The sequence below is a fragment of the Thamnophis sirtalis genome, unplaced genomic scaffold (genome assembly GCF_051295495.1).
Source record: "Thamnophis sirtalis isolate CommonGarterSnake01/CBP01778 unplaced genomic scaffold, rThaSir2_p1.2 scaffold_2, whole genome shotgun sequence".
Lineage (NCBI taxonomy): Eukaryota > Metazoa > Chordata > Lepidosauria > Squamata > Natricidae > Thamnophis > Thamnophis sirtalis.
In genome coordinates this window covers 27,412,970-27,432,508 of record NW_028261382.1, presented here as the reverse complement: position 1 = coordinate 27,432,508, position 19,539 = coordinate 27,412,970, and the positions used below count along the sequence as shown (strand labels likewise).

General features: G+C 45.7%; 1 protein-coding gene across 9 annotated transcripts in view; it reads right to left on the bottom strand.

Moving 5' to 3' along the window:
- SPTAN1 (spectrin alpha, non-erythrocytic 1) overlaps window positions 1-19,539 on the bottom strand; it is a 100,404-nt gene that overhangs the window by 51,782 nt on the left and 29,083 nt on the right. For all 9 annotated transcript variants that reach the window (XM_087704555.1, XM_087704559.1, XM_087704556.1 and 6 more), the window contains 14 exons: window positions 19,247-19,382; window positions 18,260-18,361; window positions 17,856-17,993; window positions 14,119-14,229; window positions 11,854-11,931; window positions 11,518-11,673; window positions 10,100-10,304; window positions 9,803-9,984; window positions 8,708-8,951; window positions 6,462-6,584; window positions 4,304-4,521; window positions 3,043-3,135; window positions 2,022-2,156; window positions 949-1,097 (listed from right to left, as the gene is read on the bottom strand). In XM_087704555.1, the coding sequence (XP_087560681.1) occupies window positions 949-1,097; window positions 2,022-2,156; window positions 3,043-3,135; window positions 4,304-4,521; window positions 6,462-6,584; window positions 8,708-8,951; window positions 9,803-9,984; window positions 10,100-10,304; window positions 11,518-11,673; window positions 11,854-11,931; window positions 14,119-14,229; window positions 17,856-17,993; window positions 18,260-18,361; window positions 19,247-19,382 (2,070 nt within the window). The remainder of the gene's footprint in view (window positions 1-948; window positions 1,098-2,021; window positions 2,157-3,042; window positions 3,136-4,303; window positions 4,522-6,461; window positions 6,585-8,707; window positions 8,952-9,802; window positions 9,985-10,099; window positions 10,305-11,517; window positions 11,674-11,853; window positions 11,932-14,118; window positions 14,230-17,855; window positions 17,994-18,259; window positions 18,362-19,246; window positions 19,383-19,539) is intronic.

Genomic DNA, 19,539 nt, shown 5'->3' with positions numbered 1-19,539 from the left:
ACACAGATATCAGGGCAGCGTGAAGAAAACCGGGGCGTGATTGCAGAGACCCGATCGTAGAGTTCGGTTCCCGTTCGGTCAACAGAAGGCAGGGTTTTTTTTAAAAATACCCTGTTTCCCCGAAAATAAGACCCCCCCAGATAAAATAAGCCCAATTGGGGCTTTTGAGCGCATGCGCTAAAATAAGCCCTCCCAAAAAATATTGCAACAGAGCAGCAGCTGTGAGGTGACCACTCTTGCTGCCTCCTGCACCTCAAAAATAATGAGACCTTGAAATTGAAAATATGAATGTATATTATAAATTAATGGGAATTCTTTGTTCCAATCTCCACTTTTTCTCCTTAGAGATAGGCGATACCATAATACTTTAAAGATTCATTGTTATTTGATAGATAATTATGAATTTAAGGAAATAAGGATTGTTACAAATGAAATAATATTAATGGTATTTTGAACACATAATGCTCAATGACAGTGAAATATCCAGTTATGTTTAATGTAAACCAGGGATATTAATCCTAAGGTTAAGAATTGATGCACAAAAACTTGTAACCAAATGACATGCTTGATGAAAAGTTGTTTTTTTTTCTTCTCTTGGTTTGTTTTGAATGTGTTGTTTTGTTTAAAAAGAATAAAAATATATTTTTGAAAAAATAACGAGACCTCTCTGAAAATAAGGCCAAGGGCTTATTTCGGGGGCCAAAAGAAAATAAGACCCTGTCTTCTTTTTGGGGAAACACGGTAGGCTAATGAGGACAAAAAGCAGTTGAGTCTCAGGTTAGGAAGAAAGGGATTAAAAAATAAAAAAGAGGAAGGCGGGTGATTTTTTTTCAATGGAACTGATTGTGGGGAAAAAAGCAAGAGCCGGCATAGAAACTTAGGGAGGCTGGTTAAAATCCGTCTCGAGAGACTAGGGTTGATTCCTAATCTGGTTAGGCCGAGTCTTACTGGTTATCGATCTGTTCTTGGCGCAAGGCGATGCTGCCCTGCTCGTCTAAGAGGTTCTCGCGGGAGGTGGACTGTGCCGGGTCGAGCTTCTTCACGTAAGCTGCCGGCACAAATCCCTGACGGTCGTTCACTTCCACTTTCCACCAATCCTGCAGAGGGAGGGAGGAAAAAATAATAATAAAATAAAAAGGAAATAAAATAGGGAAGGGGGGGAAAGGAATCGGCCTTGGTTGTGTTCTGGACTTATGGAAAAAAGAGGTGTGCGACTCATTGTTGTCACCCACCCAAAAAACGTAGAAAGGGGATGAAGAACATAGCTGGGACTGACAAAGGAGAATATTTGTAGCTCGGGGCTTGGAATGAGAAGTCCTTTGTGCTCTCGGAGGGTCATGGTTTTCTTGCAGGCGTTTCGTGACCCAACTAGGTTACTTCATCGGTGGTAGAAGAGTGTGTGTGGAGAGTAGGAAAAGGAGAAAGAGGAGGAGGAAGAAGAGGAAGAGAAGGAGGAGGAAGAGGAGAAAGAGGAGGAGGAAGAGGAGGAGAAAGAGGAAGAGGAGGAGGAAGATGAAGGAAGAGGGGAGGAAGAGAAAGAGGAGGTAGAAGAGGAGGAAGAGAAGGAGGAGTAGTAGAAGGAAGAAGAGGGGGAGGAAGAGGAGGAGGAAGAGGAGGAAGAGAAGGAGGAAGAGGAAAAGGAGGAAGAGGAAGAGAAGGAAGAGAGGAAGAGAAGGAGGAGGAAGAGGAGAGGAAGAGAAGGAGGAGGTAGAGGAGGAGGAGGAGGGGGAGAAGAGGGGGAGAAAGAGGAGGAAAAGAAGGAGGAGGAGGAAGAGGACTGGGGGGGTCCTTGATGCTCTCTAAACTTGGTTGTTTTCTTGCAGACATTTCATGAGCTTAATTAGGTAACATCAGCACTGCTAGCCTACTACAGTACTATAGCACTGATTGTGTCCCCTAGTTGGGTCATGAAACATCGGCAAGAAAACAAGCAAGCTCAGAGAGCACCAAGGACCGCTCATCGCTGGAATGTCTGGAAGGTTTTGTGGCTGGTTCAGAATTCCACAGGATTCGGCTCTTACCTTGTTGGTGCTGTTCAGGAGAGTCAGGATGTCCCCCTTCTTCATTGTGACCTCGCGAGGACTCTTCTCCTGGTAGTCGTAGAGGGCCAAGACCAGCTCCTTACCCGTTTCGTCATCTGTAGGCGCCACTTGTTGCTGGAAAAGAGAAACAGTTCCTTAGGCTCAATTATTGGACGGAGGATGGATCCTTGGACTTCGGAGCACCCCAAGATGGGTGTCCTATTCTCCTGGTGGCTGGAGCGATTGGTCAGTTGAATTCAGAACTGGATCCTAAGACTGGGGCCTGTGTGTCCAATCACACTTGGCCATTAAAGAATTCTATACTGTTCTGTTCTATTCTATTGTATTCTATTCTATTGTATTCTATCCCTTATTCCATTCTACCCCTTATTCTATTCTACCCCTTATTCTATTCTATCCCTTATTCTATTCTATCCCCCATTCTATTCTATCCCTTATTCTATTCTATCCCTTATTCTATTCTATCCCTTATTCTATTCTATCCCTTATTCTATTCCATTTTATTCTATCCCTTATTCTATTCTATTCTATCCTTATTCTATTCTATCCTTATTCTATTCTATCCCTTATTCTATCCCTTATTCTATTCTATCCCTTATTCTATTCTATCCCCAATTCTATTCTATCCCTTATTCTATTCTATTTTATTCTATCCCTTATTCTATTCTATTTTATTCTATCCCTTATTCTATTCTATTTTATTCTATCCCTTATTCTATTCTATTCTATCCCTTATTCTATTCTATCCCTTATTCTATTCTATCCCTTATTCTATTCTATCCTTATTCTATTCTATCCCTTATTCTATTCTATCCCTTATTCTATTCTATCCCTTATTCTATTCTATCCCTTATTCTATTCTATCCCTTATTCTATTCTATTTTATTCTATCCCTTATTCTATTCTATTCTCACGAATCCAGAAGCTCGGAAGACAAAATAACCAGATCCCAGAGACCGACGCAGATTGGCTCTGAGACATCCACATATCTTCTCCTTACCCGACAGGCCTGGGCCTGCTCCTTCAGGGATTGGATGCTACTGCCGTAAGCGGACAAATCCGACATCAGAGCTTCATGCTTCTTGAGAAGAGCCTGAAAGGAGGAGAAAAAAACCCCCATCTTTAGACCTCTCTCGGGTGTTATATGGACCAGATCAGAAGTCCTCACGTAAGAAAATATTAGAATGTGCAGAAATGAGCTGATTAACACTGGCGATTAAGGATCAAGAACAAACCAAATATTATAGGACATGGGAATTATTTTATCAATGGTTAGAGAATAAAAATGGAAGTTGGAAAGTTGGAAGAAGTAGTATAAAGAAGAGTAGAAAATATGTTGGTAGAGATGAAAACACTATGATAATTCTTAGTATTATGATGATTGTAATGTTTAATGTTATTATTACATTTTTTATCGGAAGATATGTTAAGAGGGAAAAATGAACAGGTTCATTATGTCCAACTGTTTAAAATACTATCCTGTTTCCCCAAAAATAAGACCTGCCGGGATAATAAGCACAATTGGGCTATTGAGCACATGTGCTAATATAAGCCCTCCCCCCAAAATAAGCCAACCCAAAAAATATTGCTGCGCAGCAGCAGCCATGAGATAACCATGCTCGCCGCCTCCCGCACTTCAAAAATAATAAGACCTCCCCAAAAATAAGGCCAAGCGCTTATTTCGGGGGGATCAAAAGAAAATAAGACCCTGTCTTATTTTTGGGGAAACATAGTATAATTCTAAGATTAGAGAATTGATATCAATGTGAATGATGTTGCAAATTTTTACGGTTAATGCACAGAGATATTTATACCCAGATGACACGCTGTTTAAGAAAAGATGGAATGTTCATTTTTTAAAAAAATAAAAAATACAAACTTAAAAAAAAGAAGTTCTGATGCAAGATGTCAGGTACTGAGGATTTAATAGCTGCCAGACGATGAAAGTAAGGTTGTAAACTGTAAACCGCCTCTATAAGACTCTAGTGGGTCCACACAAGTCATTTACCTCTTTAAGAGGTGTTTATATATCGGTGGCCATTAGAGGTCATTTCTCTCCCTCTCGGAATGTATCTCATTTCTCTCCTTGTGTCCGTACTGAGTAGTAAGGGATTTATCTACCATGTGTACGTCTGTATAGATTTGTATATAAACCACTATTAATTGTCTACAGGCTCTGTGTGCTGTATTGTGCTCCTGGGTTTATCTCATAATAGTCACACTGCCATGCCTGATTGGGATCTAGGGACCAAGGAGCGCACCTCGGCAGAGTCCTCATCCTTTCCGTAGTCCGTGCTCCCCACAATAGGCTCCTTCTCCCTCATCCAAGACTCGGCTTCATTGGCATCGGCGAAGTACTGCTGGGCCTGCAGAGAGTCTTCCAAATCTTGACGGCGCTGAGAAGCCTTCCCTTTCAAGGTTTCCCACTTCTGGTTGAGGTCGTTCAGCTTGACTTTCACATCTTCTGCGGCAAAATGCCCTAAGCGACAAGAAGCGTGTTGTTCTGGTTAAGTTTCAGAGGTGTGGGAAGGTGCGCAGCTTTTGCCCTCCAGCCTGAGGGTTGGGATTTCTCCATGAGGAAGGCTTCTTCCTGCTGCCCCAAATTAACTATAGGGAGGAGGGGGTGCTGACTCCCGGAAGCTTCCCTGGACAAAGCAAGGGTGATTGGAATGGAAATGAACGGCTTTCCAGAAAAATTACAGACTACAGCACCGATCCACAAACTATGGCCCGCGGGCCGGATACAGCCCGCCAATGCAAAGTATCCGGCCTGGGGAGTGGTTGTCAGGCGTGCCTCCTTCAAAGTCCAAGAAAGGAAACCCCCAATGCCATTGTTTTAGAGAAAAGGTTCTTTTCCTGAATATGAAGTGAAAGCAGCGAAAGTAAAGCAAGATCTAACGCTAAAGGCGCGAAATTGTACCTATCAAAAGTTTACCAAATCCCTCCCCCCAACAACCCCAAGCTGAATGTCCAATCTCCAGCCCCCAAGGATGTCATGTGGGGTGCATCTTCATTCATCTGGTATGCAGGGACGGTTGACCTTCACTAGACCTTAAACAAGACCATTCAGCATGCGCAGAAGAGGGCGAGAAGAAAACTCCCTTCTCGACCCAAGCTATCTCCTCCAGCATGATTCCCCTCCCAAATACCAAAAATCCCTCCCCTCCCCGTTACTATGGCAGCCGATAGCAAGCAAGCGATATAGGGATTGACAATTGTGGGATTCAGCTCCACCCCTCGCCCCGCCCCCTCATCATCGGCCTTATCTTCCAGCGAATATCCACTCCAGCTGCACTTCTGGTTAGTTATTTCACCGGTTGAGCTGCACTTCCGATCACACTGCTGCTGCCGGAGGGTGCTGGGGAGGACCAGCTGACAGAGAGGTGATCTCACCAGTGCAGCCACATGATCAAGGGCCGGTGGGTGAGTAGGGTAGGGGCAAGTACAGCATGGACAAAGGCAAAATGGAATGCTACATTGGCCATGCCCACCCAGTCACATGACCACCTAGTCACAATAACCTCATCCCCAACCGCCTATGCTTGTCTTCAACAGTGAAGGGACACAGTGCAGCCAAGAAGGCCCCACCTCCTTCTGCACCACTCTGTTCACCTTCACAAAATCACGAAGGTGGCTCCTTGTCCCGACAAAACCCTTTTTATTAGGCTTATGTGAATTCCTCTCATTCGCATCCAGCAGTCCTGACAAACAGTCTTTCAAGGGTGAGTTGACAACCACAGACCTTATCAGGCTTGGAGACCTGCCAGGCCGATATCTTCCAAACTCCATGCTGTAGCAGCAATTACTTGGCAAGAACGCAGGAACAGATCTTCACCCTAATGAGTTGAACTAATTGTCCCCTGCAAACTCCACTCCCCTTTCGCTCCTCTTTTATTCCCTATGGGAGGGGCCATTCACCGTCCCCCTGTGCCTTTACTCCTAAGTCGACCCTTGTTCCTTAGCTGTTCCCTTCTGTTGGCAGCTCTGTGCATGCGCACACTGGGAACAGGCCTCAGTTGTTCTTCTGCCCCACTGATGTCTGAGTCCAAAGGCAGCTGATAACTGCTACACAGCTCTGGCCCTCTCTCTGCCTCTGACACAGAGCCCTTGTCCGAGTCTTTCCCAGACTCCAGGACTGGCCCATGTTCCTCCCCAACCTCCTCACTGTCTGAGTCTGCTGCCAGCTCCATTGGCCGCTGGTGGGCCACAACACGCTAAGGTGACCCCAAGGACACAGATATACCTCCAAGTGGACTCAACAACCTTCTAAAAGGATGCAAAGCACCAGCTGTCTGGCGAAAGAATTTATCATCTTTGTCACATTTTAATGTTTTTTTCTTCATTTTGCCCGTTCAAATTTGTAGTTTTCATTTGACGGGTAAATGAAATAAATGAGAAAGGAGAGAGGAAGAGACGCACCTTCGTCTATCATGGAATTCCCTTTCTGGGTGACGGCCTTAATGCGGGGTTCGTGGCCAGCAATCTCCGCTTGCAAAGCTTGGTGTTTTTTCAGCAGGTTCTGGACCCCAATGAGATCTTTGCCTGCAATGAGAAAGGAAGGACGTGATCAGCAGCCATTCCAATAAAAACGGTTACAAGCCCTAAACAAAAGAAGCCACATTAGTTTGTAAACACAGGTATTTCACGGCATATGGCCCCATTTGAGCCCAGAAATTTCTGTTGCTAAGTGACACAGTTGTTAAGTGAGTTTTGCCCCATGTTACGACCCTTCCTTGCCAGTTGTTTTAGCGAATCAATGCAGTTGTTAAATGAGTAACACGGTTGTTCAGTGAATCTGGCTTCCACCATTGACTCTGCTTGTCCGAAGGTCGCAAAAGAGGATCATGTGAGCCTGGGACACAGCGACCGTCATAAATATGAACCAGTTGTCAAGCAACCAAAGGTAAATCTCGTGACTTGGCGTCTCTGCAACAGTGATTAAGTGTAAAAAATGGTTCCAAGTCACTTTTTTCAGTGTGGTTGTAACTTTGTTTTTTTAAATATTTTGATTATAGTTTTCTTCCCTTTACATCACAGTTTCAGCTTTGCAACAACTCTATAACAGTTTATATCCACAATTTTTTTATATATACTATTATGTATACATTATATAGTTATCATTCTAGATATTTTTTTACATTTTTGCAATATCTTATCATTATATACTGTTGTGGCCCAGCAGGAGCCGTTGGAGCTGCAAACAGACTCCGCCAGCGAGGGGCCTTATGAGTCAGCTCTGGAAGAGGTGGAGGACCCTGGACAGGGTTCCAACTCCGAGCAGGGAGGTTAGTTGGCCACCAGGAGGCGCCTGAGGCATGGAGCAGCGGTGAGAGCCGAAGGGAGTGTGCTCCTGACATCAGGCCTTGGAGTAATGATGAGGAGACAAGGGAGGTAGTCCTGGATGCCCGGCAACGCCGGGCAGATCGACGGAGAAAACAGCTACGCAGTTACAAAAGATAATTGGACCCAGCTGGTTGTAATTAGGCTCCTCTCAAGATTGTATTTAAGAAGGGACTCGGGGAGGTGTCTGATTTGCAGGATTCAACTTCATTCTTAACGCTGGAGAAGCTGTTATCTGTCTCTGTCGAAGTCTGAGTTGCTGCCAAGATTCTTATCTGTTTGTTATGCTTGGGCTTTCAGCCACCAAGATTTGTTTCCTGCTAATAAAGTGCTGCAGAATTCCAGGATTTGTTACTGGACAGAGGAGGAGGTCAGAACAATATACTATTATATATAATAAATATTCATCTTTCATTATATTTACACTTATTTCTAATTCATTGTCTTACATTATTAGTTTTCTAATCTTTTCATCTACTATCAAGCCAATAATACCAGGCATCCCAAATTAAATACTATTCTGTTTCTCCTTTGTCTTTGATTTCCATTGTCAACCTATCCATCTCAGCGCAGTCTAATATTTTCTTTATTACCATGTTTCCCTGAAAAGAAGACAGGGTCTTATTTTCTTTTGACACCGCCCCAAAAATAAGCCCTTGGCCTTATTTTTGGGGAGGTCTTATTATTTTTCAGGTGCAGGAGGCAGCGAGCGTGGTCACCTCATGGCTGCTGCTGATTACAATATTTTGGGGGAGGGCTTATTTTAGCACATGTGTGCAAAAGACCGATTGGGCTTATTATCTGGGGAGGTTTTATTTCCAAGGAAACGGCACCATTTCCTCAGAGGGTACAGTATATTCCAATTTTGAGCATATGCTATTTTGGCCGTCGTTATTACATGTAGTATTAAATATTGGGAGTTTTTTTGTTATATTTAGTGCTGTTGCAACTTTGAAAGCTCACTAAATGAACTGTTGCAAGTCGAAGCCTACCTTTACGTGGTATTATCGATTAGCTGCTCAAAACCAGCCGTTGTTACCGTGTTTCCCCGGATAATAAGCCCAATCAAGCTTTTGAGAGCATGCACTAAAATAAGCCCGCCCCCAAAACATTGCAACACAGCAGCAGCCATGAGGTGACCACACTCGCCGCCTCCTGCACCTCAAAAAATAATAAGACCTCCCTGAAAATAAGGCCAAGCGCTTATTTCAGGGATCAAAAGAAAATAAGACCCTGTCTTCTTTTCGGGGAAACATGGTAGGCTAATGAGTATGGACATGTAACATGTCTTGCACTCTCCCAAGATGGCTGACCCGTGAGCTAACCTCGGTTGGTCGACGCTGCAATCGGCTCCTTCTCTCTGATCCAGGTTTCTTCGTCTTCGACATCGCGGAAGAGCTGCTGAAGGCGGAGGGAGTCCGCAAGCTTCTGCTTGCGGCATACCATTGGTTCCTTCAGGGCCTCGTAGCGGGCCACCAAAGCCTCCTGCTTCTTCTTGATGTTGTCCGCGTCAAAGTGCCCGGCCTCTTGAAATTGGCGAGCCTGGATCGTGATGCCGTCGATGCGGTCCTAAAACAAAAGCTGAAGGTCAGCAGTAGCCACAGAGGTGGAATTCAGCCAGTTCTGAGAGGTTCTGGAGAACCGGTAGCGAAAATTCTGAGTAGTTCAGAGAACCGGCAAATAGGCTGGCCACACCCCTGCTGCCTCCCAGCCGATTTTCTTTTGTTGCCCTGAACAGGAGTACGGAGCTGGAAAGGTGGTTAGTGGAGTGGGGAGGGAATGGGGATTTTGCAGTAACCTTCCCCCTGCCATGCCCACAAAGCCACATCCACAGAACCGGTAGTAAAATAATTTGAATCCCACCATTGAGTAGCCACGTTACAAGGACCATCTGTCTCTACTCTGAACAAGTCCAAAGTTGCGTTCCCCTCTTTCATTGAACAAGTCTGAACAAGTCCCCTTCTCGTGATTTTTGTATTTTTGTATCTCATGTTTTATGTTGATTGCCTTTATTTAGTATCCTATTATGATTTGTGTTGTTTGCTTATTTAGTATCCTAGGGTTATCACTGGGTTTCTGCCTTATTCTATGATGATTGTATTTTATGGTTATGATCATGATTTATCACATGTTGCTTGGATGCACACTGAGAGTTCATGTGCTGCAGACAAATTCCTTATGTGCCTATCACACTTGGCCAACAAATTAGCCACACTTGGCCAATAAAGAATTCAATTCTAATTCTACCGGTAATTCTGCAGTTAAGGCACCCAAGACAAATTCCGTGGGAGTCTTATCACACTTGGCCAATAAATAATTCAATTCTAATCCTAACTCTACATCCCTTCCACAGCCCTCCATCACGACTGGTCTACCTTGAAGGGAAGGCTGGGCAGGTGGGGGAAGAGAAGGGGCTGTACCTGGTGGGCAGCTACGTCTGCCTCCAGCAGGGCGTGTTTCTTCTGCAGATTCTGAACGTTGGTGAGGTCTTTGCCGTAATCGTCTGAAGCCAGGTGGCCTTCCACTTCGTAGAGCCACAGCTCAATGTCTTCCACATTGCGGTTGAATTGCTGCTGCTGGTTGGCTTCACACAACTTGATCCCTGCAAGGGAGAAGGGGAGACTTCAGAGCTCTTGTGCACTGACGAAAAGGTCTTTGAGACCCCCATCGTTCTCCCTCCCTCCCTTCCTCTCCCTCCCTCTTTCCCCACCTTGTACCTTTCAGCTCAGTAGCTTCCAGCAGTTTCTTCCACAAGCTGATGACTTCGTTCATGCGAACGGCCACTTCATCAGAGGCGTAATGCTTCACATCCATCAGGTTCTGCCCGGCTTTCTCCAAGGCATCGATGCGACTCTGATTGGCCGAGAGCTCGGCCTCAAACGCCTGGTGTTTCTGGACCTTCCCTTGTAGGTTGGACGGGTCCTACGAAATGGAGGAGACAAGATCAATGGCAGCTGGGTTAAGTCAACCTTGGGCACTAAGTATCACAGGAGACAGGGATGATTAACAGTTACGGTAAAGGTTCCCCTCGCACATCTGTGCTAGTTGTTTCCGACTCTAGGGGTCGGTCTCCCTAGAGTTGGGCTCATCTCCGTTTCAAAGCTGAAGAGCCAGCGCTGTCCGAAGACATCTCCGTGGTCATGTGGCCGGCATGACTAGATGCCAAAGGCGCACAGAACGCTGTTACCTTCCCACCAAAGGTGGTTCCTATTTTTTTACTTGCATTTTTGACATGGTTTCGAACAGCTCGGTTGGCAGACGCTGAGACAAGTCACTGGAGCTCACTTGGGTAGTTGGTACTAGGGATTCAAATTGCTGAACTGCCGACCTTTCTGATCGACAAGCTCAGCGTCTTCACCACTGAGCCACCACGTCTCTTCTAACGATTAAAGTACAGCAAAGCGGTGTTCCTGAATTAGTAGGCACTGGGTTCTGGAATCATTGGAACTTCCTAACTATTAGAATCCGGAAGCGTCTCTTAATATTGCGGGTAGTTCTCAACATACAGCCACAATTGAGCCCAACATTTCTGTCGCTAAGGGAAACCTTGGCTAAGTGAGATGTGCCCCATTGTATAACATTTCCTTGCAACATTTTTTGAGTGAATCGTTGCGGTTGTTAAGTTAGTGACATGGCTGTTAAGTGAATTTTGTTTCCCCATTGACTTTGCTGGGGAGAAGACTCTGGGATCAAGTGATCCTGTAACTGTCTTAAATACGAATCAGATGCCAAGGATCTGAATTACATTATTGAATTGAATTAATCATAAGTGAGAAAAACAGTCGTAAGTCACTTTTTTCAGTGACAGGGTGGGCGTGTGCATTGCATTATGCATGCGGGTACGCATGAACATGCTTTTGGCATGCGAGGAGAAAAGGTTAGCCATCCCTGCTTTAGGCTCTTTTATTTTAAGTAGCTTCCTGTTTCCTGTTACAGTTTAAAATAGTTGAGCAGTAAAGCACATGGTATCTGTACTGTTTGCTCTGTGATGCTATATATAAACAGAATTTCTTTCTTTTTTTTTCTTTCTTTCTTTTCCCTTCTCCCCCCCTCCTTTCTTTCCCTCCTTCTATCGCCTTTCTCTTTCTTACTCATACACACACATCCAATAATATATATCGCATTGCAGCCACACCTTGTAAGCCTCATCCGTTGCGGTTTTCATCTTTTCATTGATCCAGCTTTTCAGCTCATCCGAGTCTCTGAAAAACTGCTGCAGGTGGAAGGAGTCGGCTAGTTGTGTTCGACGCAGCATGGCCCGTTCATGCAAGGTGTTGCGACGGCTCAGCAGCTGGCGGAAGATAAGAACATACAAGCCTGAATCGACAGCAACAGTCTTTGGTTCCTTCTGTTTTCTTTCAATCGCAGCCTGCAGAAAATTTCTCTCCTCCCCCCCCACCCCAAAAAAGGTACCAAACAAAGAAGGGCAGCTAAGAAATAAGCAACATACGAGGTTGCATTTGAAACTTACAGCGTCTCTGCGGGTGGCCACGTCTTCCTTGGCATAATGATTATTCTGAATCAGTTTTGTTGCAAATTCATCCAGAGCCTATAAATGAAAAGGTATTTATTTAACTCAGGAAATGGGATATTGATTGTAACTCTTTTGAACAGCTCTACTTATTGGAAACTCTGAAGAAATAAACAAATCTCTCATCAGCATCAAGAGGTTGTGAAATATAACTCCCCGGCATGGACACAATTCAAACATCAGGGTGAGTATTCCTGTTTGAGTGGGTGGGGACAGGTGGAATTGTTAGTTACCACCAAAGGAATTATTTGAAGCGGGATTATAATCATATCCTACATCATCAATCAAAAACCAATTAAAATAAAACTGCAGGATTTATCCTTCAGTCTGAACAAAAGAACATCACACAGCTGTCACCTCAATGTCAGGGCTGCAGCCATCTTTTCTTTTGGATCTTTGTCCTGCCACACTTTCTATTATTCTACTATGGCTTTTCTATGGTGGGAAAATGGGAGGGGGGATTGAACGGAGTTAGATGCTATGTAACTAAATTATTTCCAGAAAGCCAAGGTCATCCTTTGTCTTTGCATCTCTGCACCTGACTGGAACTGGATGGGTAGGATTGCCAACATGGCAGTGGGAGATTGGACCATGGGATGGACTTGTGGGTGTGGGGGCAAGAACTTTCAACTGGGTGGGGGAAACCGGGAAGCTTTCAGATTTGGATTTTTCCAGATGTGCCAACATGGCTCTCTTCATAAATTGAAACTTTGAGCAATACTTGGACTCTGATTTAATTTTGGATGCTATTTGGAACCCTGACACCCAAATTTTAATCTCAACCAATATACATCTCTCTTCCTTAGACACAGGAGCCAGATAGGTGAGCTTGGGCCAAAGGGCATTTTTTTTTCAGTCCAACCCACCTCATTGGGCTGTTAGGCGAGTCTTATCTATGCTGCCTTGAAGGGTACTGTTGTGGCCCGCTAGTGGCCATTAGAGCTGGCAGCAGATTCGGACAGTGAGGAGGTTGGAGTGGAGCATGGGTCAATCCTGGAGTCTGGGGAAGGCTCTGATGAGGGCTTTGTGTCAGAGGCAGAAAGGAGGCCAGGGCCATCTGACAGTTATCAGCTGCCTTCAGAGTTGGACATCAGTGGGGCAGAAGAACAGCTGGAGCATGTTCTTGATGTGCGCATGTGCAGAGCTGCCAGGAGAAGGGAACAGCTAAGGGCCAACTTGGGAGTAAAGGCACAGATGGACGGTAAATGGCCCCACCCGTCGGGAATAAAGAGGAGCAAAAGGGGAGTGGAGTTTGCAGGAGACTATTAGTTCAGTTCGTTAGGGGGAAGATCTGTCCCTGACTTCTTGCCAAGTAATTGCTGCTACAGCGTGGAGTTTAGAAGATATCGGCCTGGTAGCTCTCCAAGCCTGAGAAAGGCCTGAATCCATGAAATCTCTTGAAAGACTGTTGCCAGGACTTTGCTGGAGAGGATGAGGAGTTGGCATCGTGCTTTTGGGAAGCCTAGTTTCAGAACAGGTACAAAACCATGTTGGGTTATAAGTCAAATTATAAGATTAAATACCTAATCAAGTGTGTCTTGTTTGAAAAACCAGGGAGGGTTATCTTTCTGAATTGTCAAGCAGCAAGTTCTGATGAATAATTTAATTGGTTTAATGACCTGGAACCAATTATAGAGGCTATCTTTTAATGGGGCTAACCCATGAAAATCTGGGCCATGTAACAAGGGATAGCTTAGCTCAATTAGTGAAGGCTTTAAAAAGTAACTTTGATGGTGCAATCCTCCACTCTAGGGGATTTAAATTGGATAGGTTCTCAAATACATGGCTGTAACTAATAGCAAACGGGGAAAACGTCTCTATTGTAAGTGTTTTATTTTTTAAAAGTACCATATTTTCAGGCTATAAGATGCACCAGAGAATAAGATGCACCAAGATTTCAAAGAGGAAAACAAGAAAAAGAATAGTTTTTGCCTTCCCTGGCCCCCCAGTAGCACTCTGTAGGCCTCCCAAACTCTCTGTACAACCCATTTTTGCAAAAAAACAGGATGCACGGGGTGCGGTTTCAAGAGGCCAAAAATGGCTGTATTCAATGTATAAGACACACTAACATTTCCACCCTCTTTTTTGGGGGGGGGAAGTGTGTCATACTCTGAAAAATACGGTATTTCTTTTTTAAAAAGTGGTATGAGGAACAGTTGTTGCTCATCACTCCAGGGAAATCGATAAACCCAAAAAAAGGCTTACCGTGATTTTCTCTTCTTGGGCGCTAAGTGACTTCTCAAAATCTTCGTGCTTCTTCAGCAGGGCCTCCACGCTGTCCAAAGAGTCCCCAAGATCTTCATTGAGCAAGAAGGCCTTGGAAAGAAAAGCAACATGACATCAGAAAAGGGCCAGATTTAGCAAACCGGACAAGGCGGCTGTGGAAGACGGACAACAGAAAGGCTGTTTGGGTAGAAGACCAGACTATCCTGATGGAAAAGAGGCACAAGACCTGGAGATGGTCACCAGAGCCCCCAGGGGTTTGAAAAAGAGCCTGTTAGGTTTCCGAAAGACACCCTAATTGATTCATGAGCCTTCAGCCAAGTTTCAAAAGAAAACCAGACACTTATTAGGAGCACCATTTCGGCAATACCTATTGCAGTTAGATCTAAGCCTCATTTGAATTACAGCTGAACTTTGCCCGTTTCTTCCCTCCCCTCAGTCTGTGTCATAAATGACATTCTCCAATGAGGTGCACCCCTCCCAAGCCTGCTGTAGTAATCTGAGATCCGACTCTAGCTGAAGGGATGTGTGGAATGCGCTTCCCCCCCCCCTCACACTTTCCTCACCATGGCAACTTTATGAGTTGACATAACCAGGAAGAAAATATGACCCAGTGCAAAAGGTCTGTAAGCAGGGGTGGGATTCAGCCGGCCCACTTCCCCCTGACCTTTATTTACTCTTTATTTACCTATATCCTCTCAGCTGATTTGCGCGGCAGAGCAGCCGCGCCTCAGCTATGTTACTCCCCAGAAGTAACATGGAAGGTAAGTCTTGTTAAAACTGGGGATGCGTGCAGAGCGCACGGGTCCGAAGCAGGCGATCACCGTACTGGTTGTTAAACCAGCAGGATCCCATCACTGTCTGTAAGTCACTTAAGGATGCCAGGCCTGCAAAAACTAGCAGGTTGGCCAAATTATGTTCACCCACAACATCTCAGAACTGCCTCAGCCCGATCTATACAATGCAATAGCAGAGTTGGAAGGGGCCTTGGGGGTCTTCTAATCCAACCCCCTGCGCAGGCAGGAAACCCTATACCGTTTCAGACAAACAGCTGTCCAACATCTTCTTAAAGGCTCCCAGTGTTGGGGCATTCACAACTTCTGGAGGGAAGTTGTTTTACTGATTAATTATTCTAACTGTCAGGAAATTTCTCCTCAGTTCTGTTGCTTCTCTCCTTCATTAGTTTCCATCTATGGCTTCTTGTTCTACCCTCAGGTGCTTTGGAGAATGGCTTGACTCCCTCTTCTTTGGGGCAGCCCCTGAGATATGGGAACACTGCTATCCTGTCTCCATTAGTCTTTTTTTTTATTACACATACCCAGTTCCTGCAACCGTTCTTCGTATGTTTGAGCCCCCAGTCTCCTAATCCTCTGTGTTGCTCTTATCTGCACTCTTTCTAGAATCTCCACATCTTTTATACATCGTGGCGACCAAAACTGAATGCAGGATTCCAAGTGTGGCCTTACCAAGGCCTTATAAAGTGGCATTAACACTTCACGTGAACTTGATTCTGTCCCTCTGTTGATGCAGCTTAGAACGGTGTTGGCTTTTCTGGCATCTCTTAGGAAAGGAAGACCCTCGACTCCATTTGGTTTAAGTGATAGGTCCTTTTACTAAAAGGTGTGGGTTGCAGCAGTGTCGGGCTAGAACTGGGTTTCCCGCGTTCAAAAGATACAGAAGGTTTCCCCACATCCCAGCCATGACCAGTCCATCTTCAGCCAATAAGAGTCTGCCTAGATGTTTTGAGAACGCTGAGATGTTTAGAGCAGTGGGCCCCAAACCTTCTGGGCCCCAAGGACCGATTCTGTGAAGTTTTTCCCACGGATCGGAGAGGGCATGTTTTCACATGCTGCCTGCATCCCACAGATTTGGCGCTTCCCTGGTTTGCACGGCCTAGGTCAGGGATGGCGAAACTATGACATATGTGCCACAGGGGGCACACAGACCCCACTCTGCGAGCACACCAGCTATCAACTGAGCCAGCTCCACCGCGTATGAGGGCACGCCTCCTGCCAGCAGCTGGTCTTCAGGGCTCTGCCGTGCATGCACGAGGAGCGGGGGACACATGCGCACATGCGCAGGGAGGCCACTTGCATTGCATTTTGGGGCCTCACACAGTGCCCCTGTGCCCCATTTTGGCTTCCAGGTTAGGTTAGTGCAAGCGGCTTTCCAGGATCAGAACGAGGGGCCCCTGCACCCCATTTTGCCCTTGGAAATCCTCCTACACCAACCTGGAAGCCAAAGATGGGCAAGGGAGTGGCGGGCACATGCGTGGGAAAGTGGGGTACACGGGGGTGTCAGGCATGCATTGCATTATTGGTTGCAGGTGCTTTTGGCACACAACAACAAAAAGATTACCCATCACAATGTGGGTTGGACAGCATCACCACCAGATGGATTCCTAACTAGCTGACCAACCGCACTCAACGTGTAGTCCTCAATGGAAGTGCATCTACATGGAGGGAAGTATGCAGTGGAGTACCCCAAAGCTCTGTTTTGGGCCCAGTAGTCTTCAACATCTTCATCAATGATTTGGATGAGGGAACAAATGGGGAACTCATCAAATTTGCAGATGACACCAAGCTGGCAGGAAGAGCTAACACTCCGGAAGACAGGCTTAAGATAAAGAAGAATCTCGACAAACTTGAACATTGGGCACTATCTTACAAAATGAAATTCAAGGATGAAAAGAGTAAGGTTCTACATTTAGGCAACAAAAATGAAATGCACAGGTACAGTATAGGTGGTACCTTCCTCAATAGTAGTAACTGTGAGAGGGATCTTGGAGTCCGAGTGGACAACCATTTAAATAGAAGTCAGCCATGTGCAGCAGCTGCCAAAAAAGCCAACACAGTTCTAGGCTACATAAACAGAGGGATAGAATCAAGATCACGTGAAGTGTTAATACCACTTTATAATCTCTTGGTAAGGCCACACTTAGAATACGGCATCCGGTTTTGGTCGCCACGGTGTAGAAAAGATGTGGAGACTCTAGAAAGAGTGCAGAGAAGAGCAACAAAGAGGATTAGGAGACTGGAGACTAAAACATATGAAGAACGGTTGCAGGAACTGGGTATGTTTAGTTTAATGAAAAGCAGGACTAGGGGAGACATGATAGCAGTCTTCCAATATCTCAGGGGTTGCCACAAAGAAGAGGGAGTCAGACTATTCTCCAAGGCACCTGAGGGTAGAACAAGAAGCAGTGGGTGGAAACTAATCAAGGAGAAAAGCAACTTAGAACTGAGGAGAAATTTCCTGACAATGAGAACAATTAATCAGTGGAACAGCTTGCCTCCAGAAGTTGTGAATGCCCCAACACTGGAAGTTTTTAAGAAGATGTTGGAGAACCATTTGTCTGGAACGGTATAGGGTTTCCTGCCTAGGCAGGGGGTTGTACTAGAAGACCTCCAAGGTCCCTTCCAACTCTGCTATTGTATTGTATTGCATTACTTGCCTAGGTGCTGGCATGCCGCGGACCGCTGCCAGTCCCTTGACCGGGGGTTGGGGACCCCTGGTTTCAGGTAGCCTATATTCTTTCTCAGGGCGCATGGGACAAAGTGGGTCCGAGATCTCCTGCTGTTCATCCAGCTGTCATTCCCCCCTCCCAACTTCCGTCGTGTATACTTGCAGGTGGATTGTCCCTTTGTTTCCCCTCCTGGGCTTTGATGGCAGGATGCCGGCAAAGCGCCAAGCTGAAGAGGACGCATTTGTCCACTCACCTCCTGTTTGCTCATCCAATTGTCCACCTGCTCAGTGTCCCGGTAGAAAAGCTGCAGGTCCATGCACTGCTCGTACTGCTGCCGACGAAGTTCCCAGAGTTCCAGCAGGGCTGTCCTCTCCTCCGAGAGGATGGTCAGCTGAGAGAAAAAGGAGAAAACCACCTGGGCATCAGAGGCAGGAAGCCACCAGCAAAGTGTTCACATGTCCTTGAGAATGGGGTTGATCTGGAAAAAACTTTTGGCCTATTCCTGGTTTCCTTATCAGAGTGGGAACTGGTATGTCAATGCTAAAGCTTCCCACTATTTCTCTCTTTATTTTTGGCTAGGAGGAGAGGAGGAAATAACGTGGACCCTGGGCTCACCCACCCCACACACACTTTCTTGCTGGTGGTAAAATCGGTTACCTTCTCCTTCACTTCGTCAGTCGCATAATGTCCGGCAGCAAGCAGGGCCTGTCCAGAGTCGTCCGCAGATTTAAAGCTGTCTTCGTGAGCATCGATTTCTCCCTACAGCCAAATAACAGTAGAAACGTGGTCAAATCAGTCGAGCCACACAGAAACAAAACACCCACCCACAAATGCACAGAGGAGGAATGTCTTTCAGCAGAGCGGGTGAGGCATCCGGTAACAGTCAAGCAGGGTTCTGGAGGCCAAAATGTATCCTTGGTGGCCCATCCATAAACTCCATTCAAGGCAAAATGCAGCAGCTGGATGCTTGACATCCAGTTTGTCAAGGTCAGGCTGCCTAAAGGATTGTTGTGGCACTACGAGCTGGCAGCAGACTCTGCCGATGAGGAGGAGGTTGGGGAAGAACTTGGACCAGTTCTGAAGCCTGGGGAAGGCTCTGATGGTGCTCAGCTTCTGACACAGAGATACAGTCAGGGCCATCTGGCATTTCTCAGCCACCGGAGAGGCAGCTGCTTTTGAAGGTGAGTGAGGAGGAAGAACAGATGGGGCCTGTTACAGATGCACGTATGCGCAGAGCAGTTAAGAAAGAGGAACAACAGAGGACAAGGAGTCAACTTGGGAAGCAAAGCACATGTGGACACTGAATGGCCCCTCCCTGGCTGGGGAATAAATAGAAGGAAAGGGGAGCGACTATCGTAGGAGACAACAGTTCATATTTCTGAAGATTTTGCTCATTGTGTTTCGTGCCATAAAGACTGCCAGGATTGCAGCTTTTCAACTGAGAGCTCACCACTGCCTGGACTTTCGGTGGGTGAATGTAATTAATTCACAAGAGATAAATAAAGAGGGTTTTTTTTTTTTACTAGCGAGGAGTCTGTTTCTTGTTTCTGCTAAGGCTGGGTCAGAACAAGGATAACTGTGGTTCAACCTGCTATCAAGCTTCTGTCCAGTCTCCCAGGGAGGGGCCAAGGTGGACCTCTTTACCTTATGTTCCTGGTGTCTATCCAGCAGGGCCTCCGCTCCCGCTACATCGTTGGCAAGCTCGTCAGCATTAATTAGCGCTTTCATTTCGGTCACCCAGCTCGTTAAATCCCGAAAATCGGCCAGGAATCGTTGCAGTCTTCGGGTGATGAGAGAAGACAGAAGAAGAAAAGAAACAGAGTTGCACATTAATCCAAGCTTCCCCATCTAGGGTGGGTTTGATTTAACTCAAGTTGATTGAAATCACGATTGAAATCACCAGTAAAAAGGTTTGATTTAAATCAACGCGATTTAAA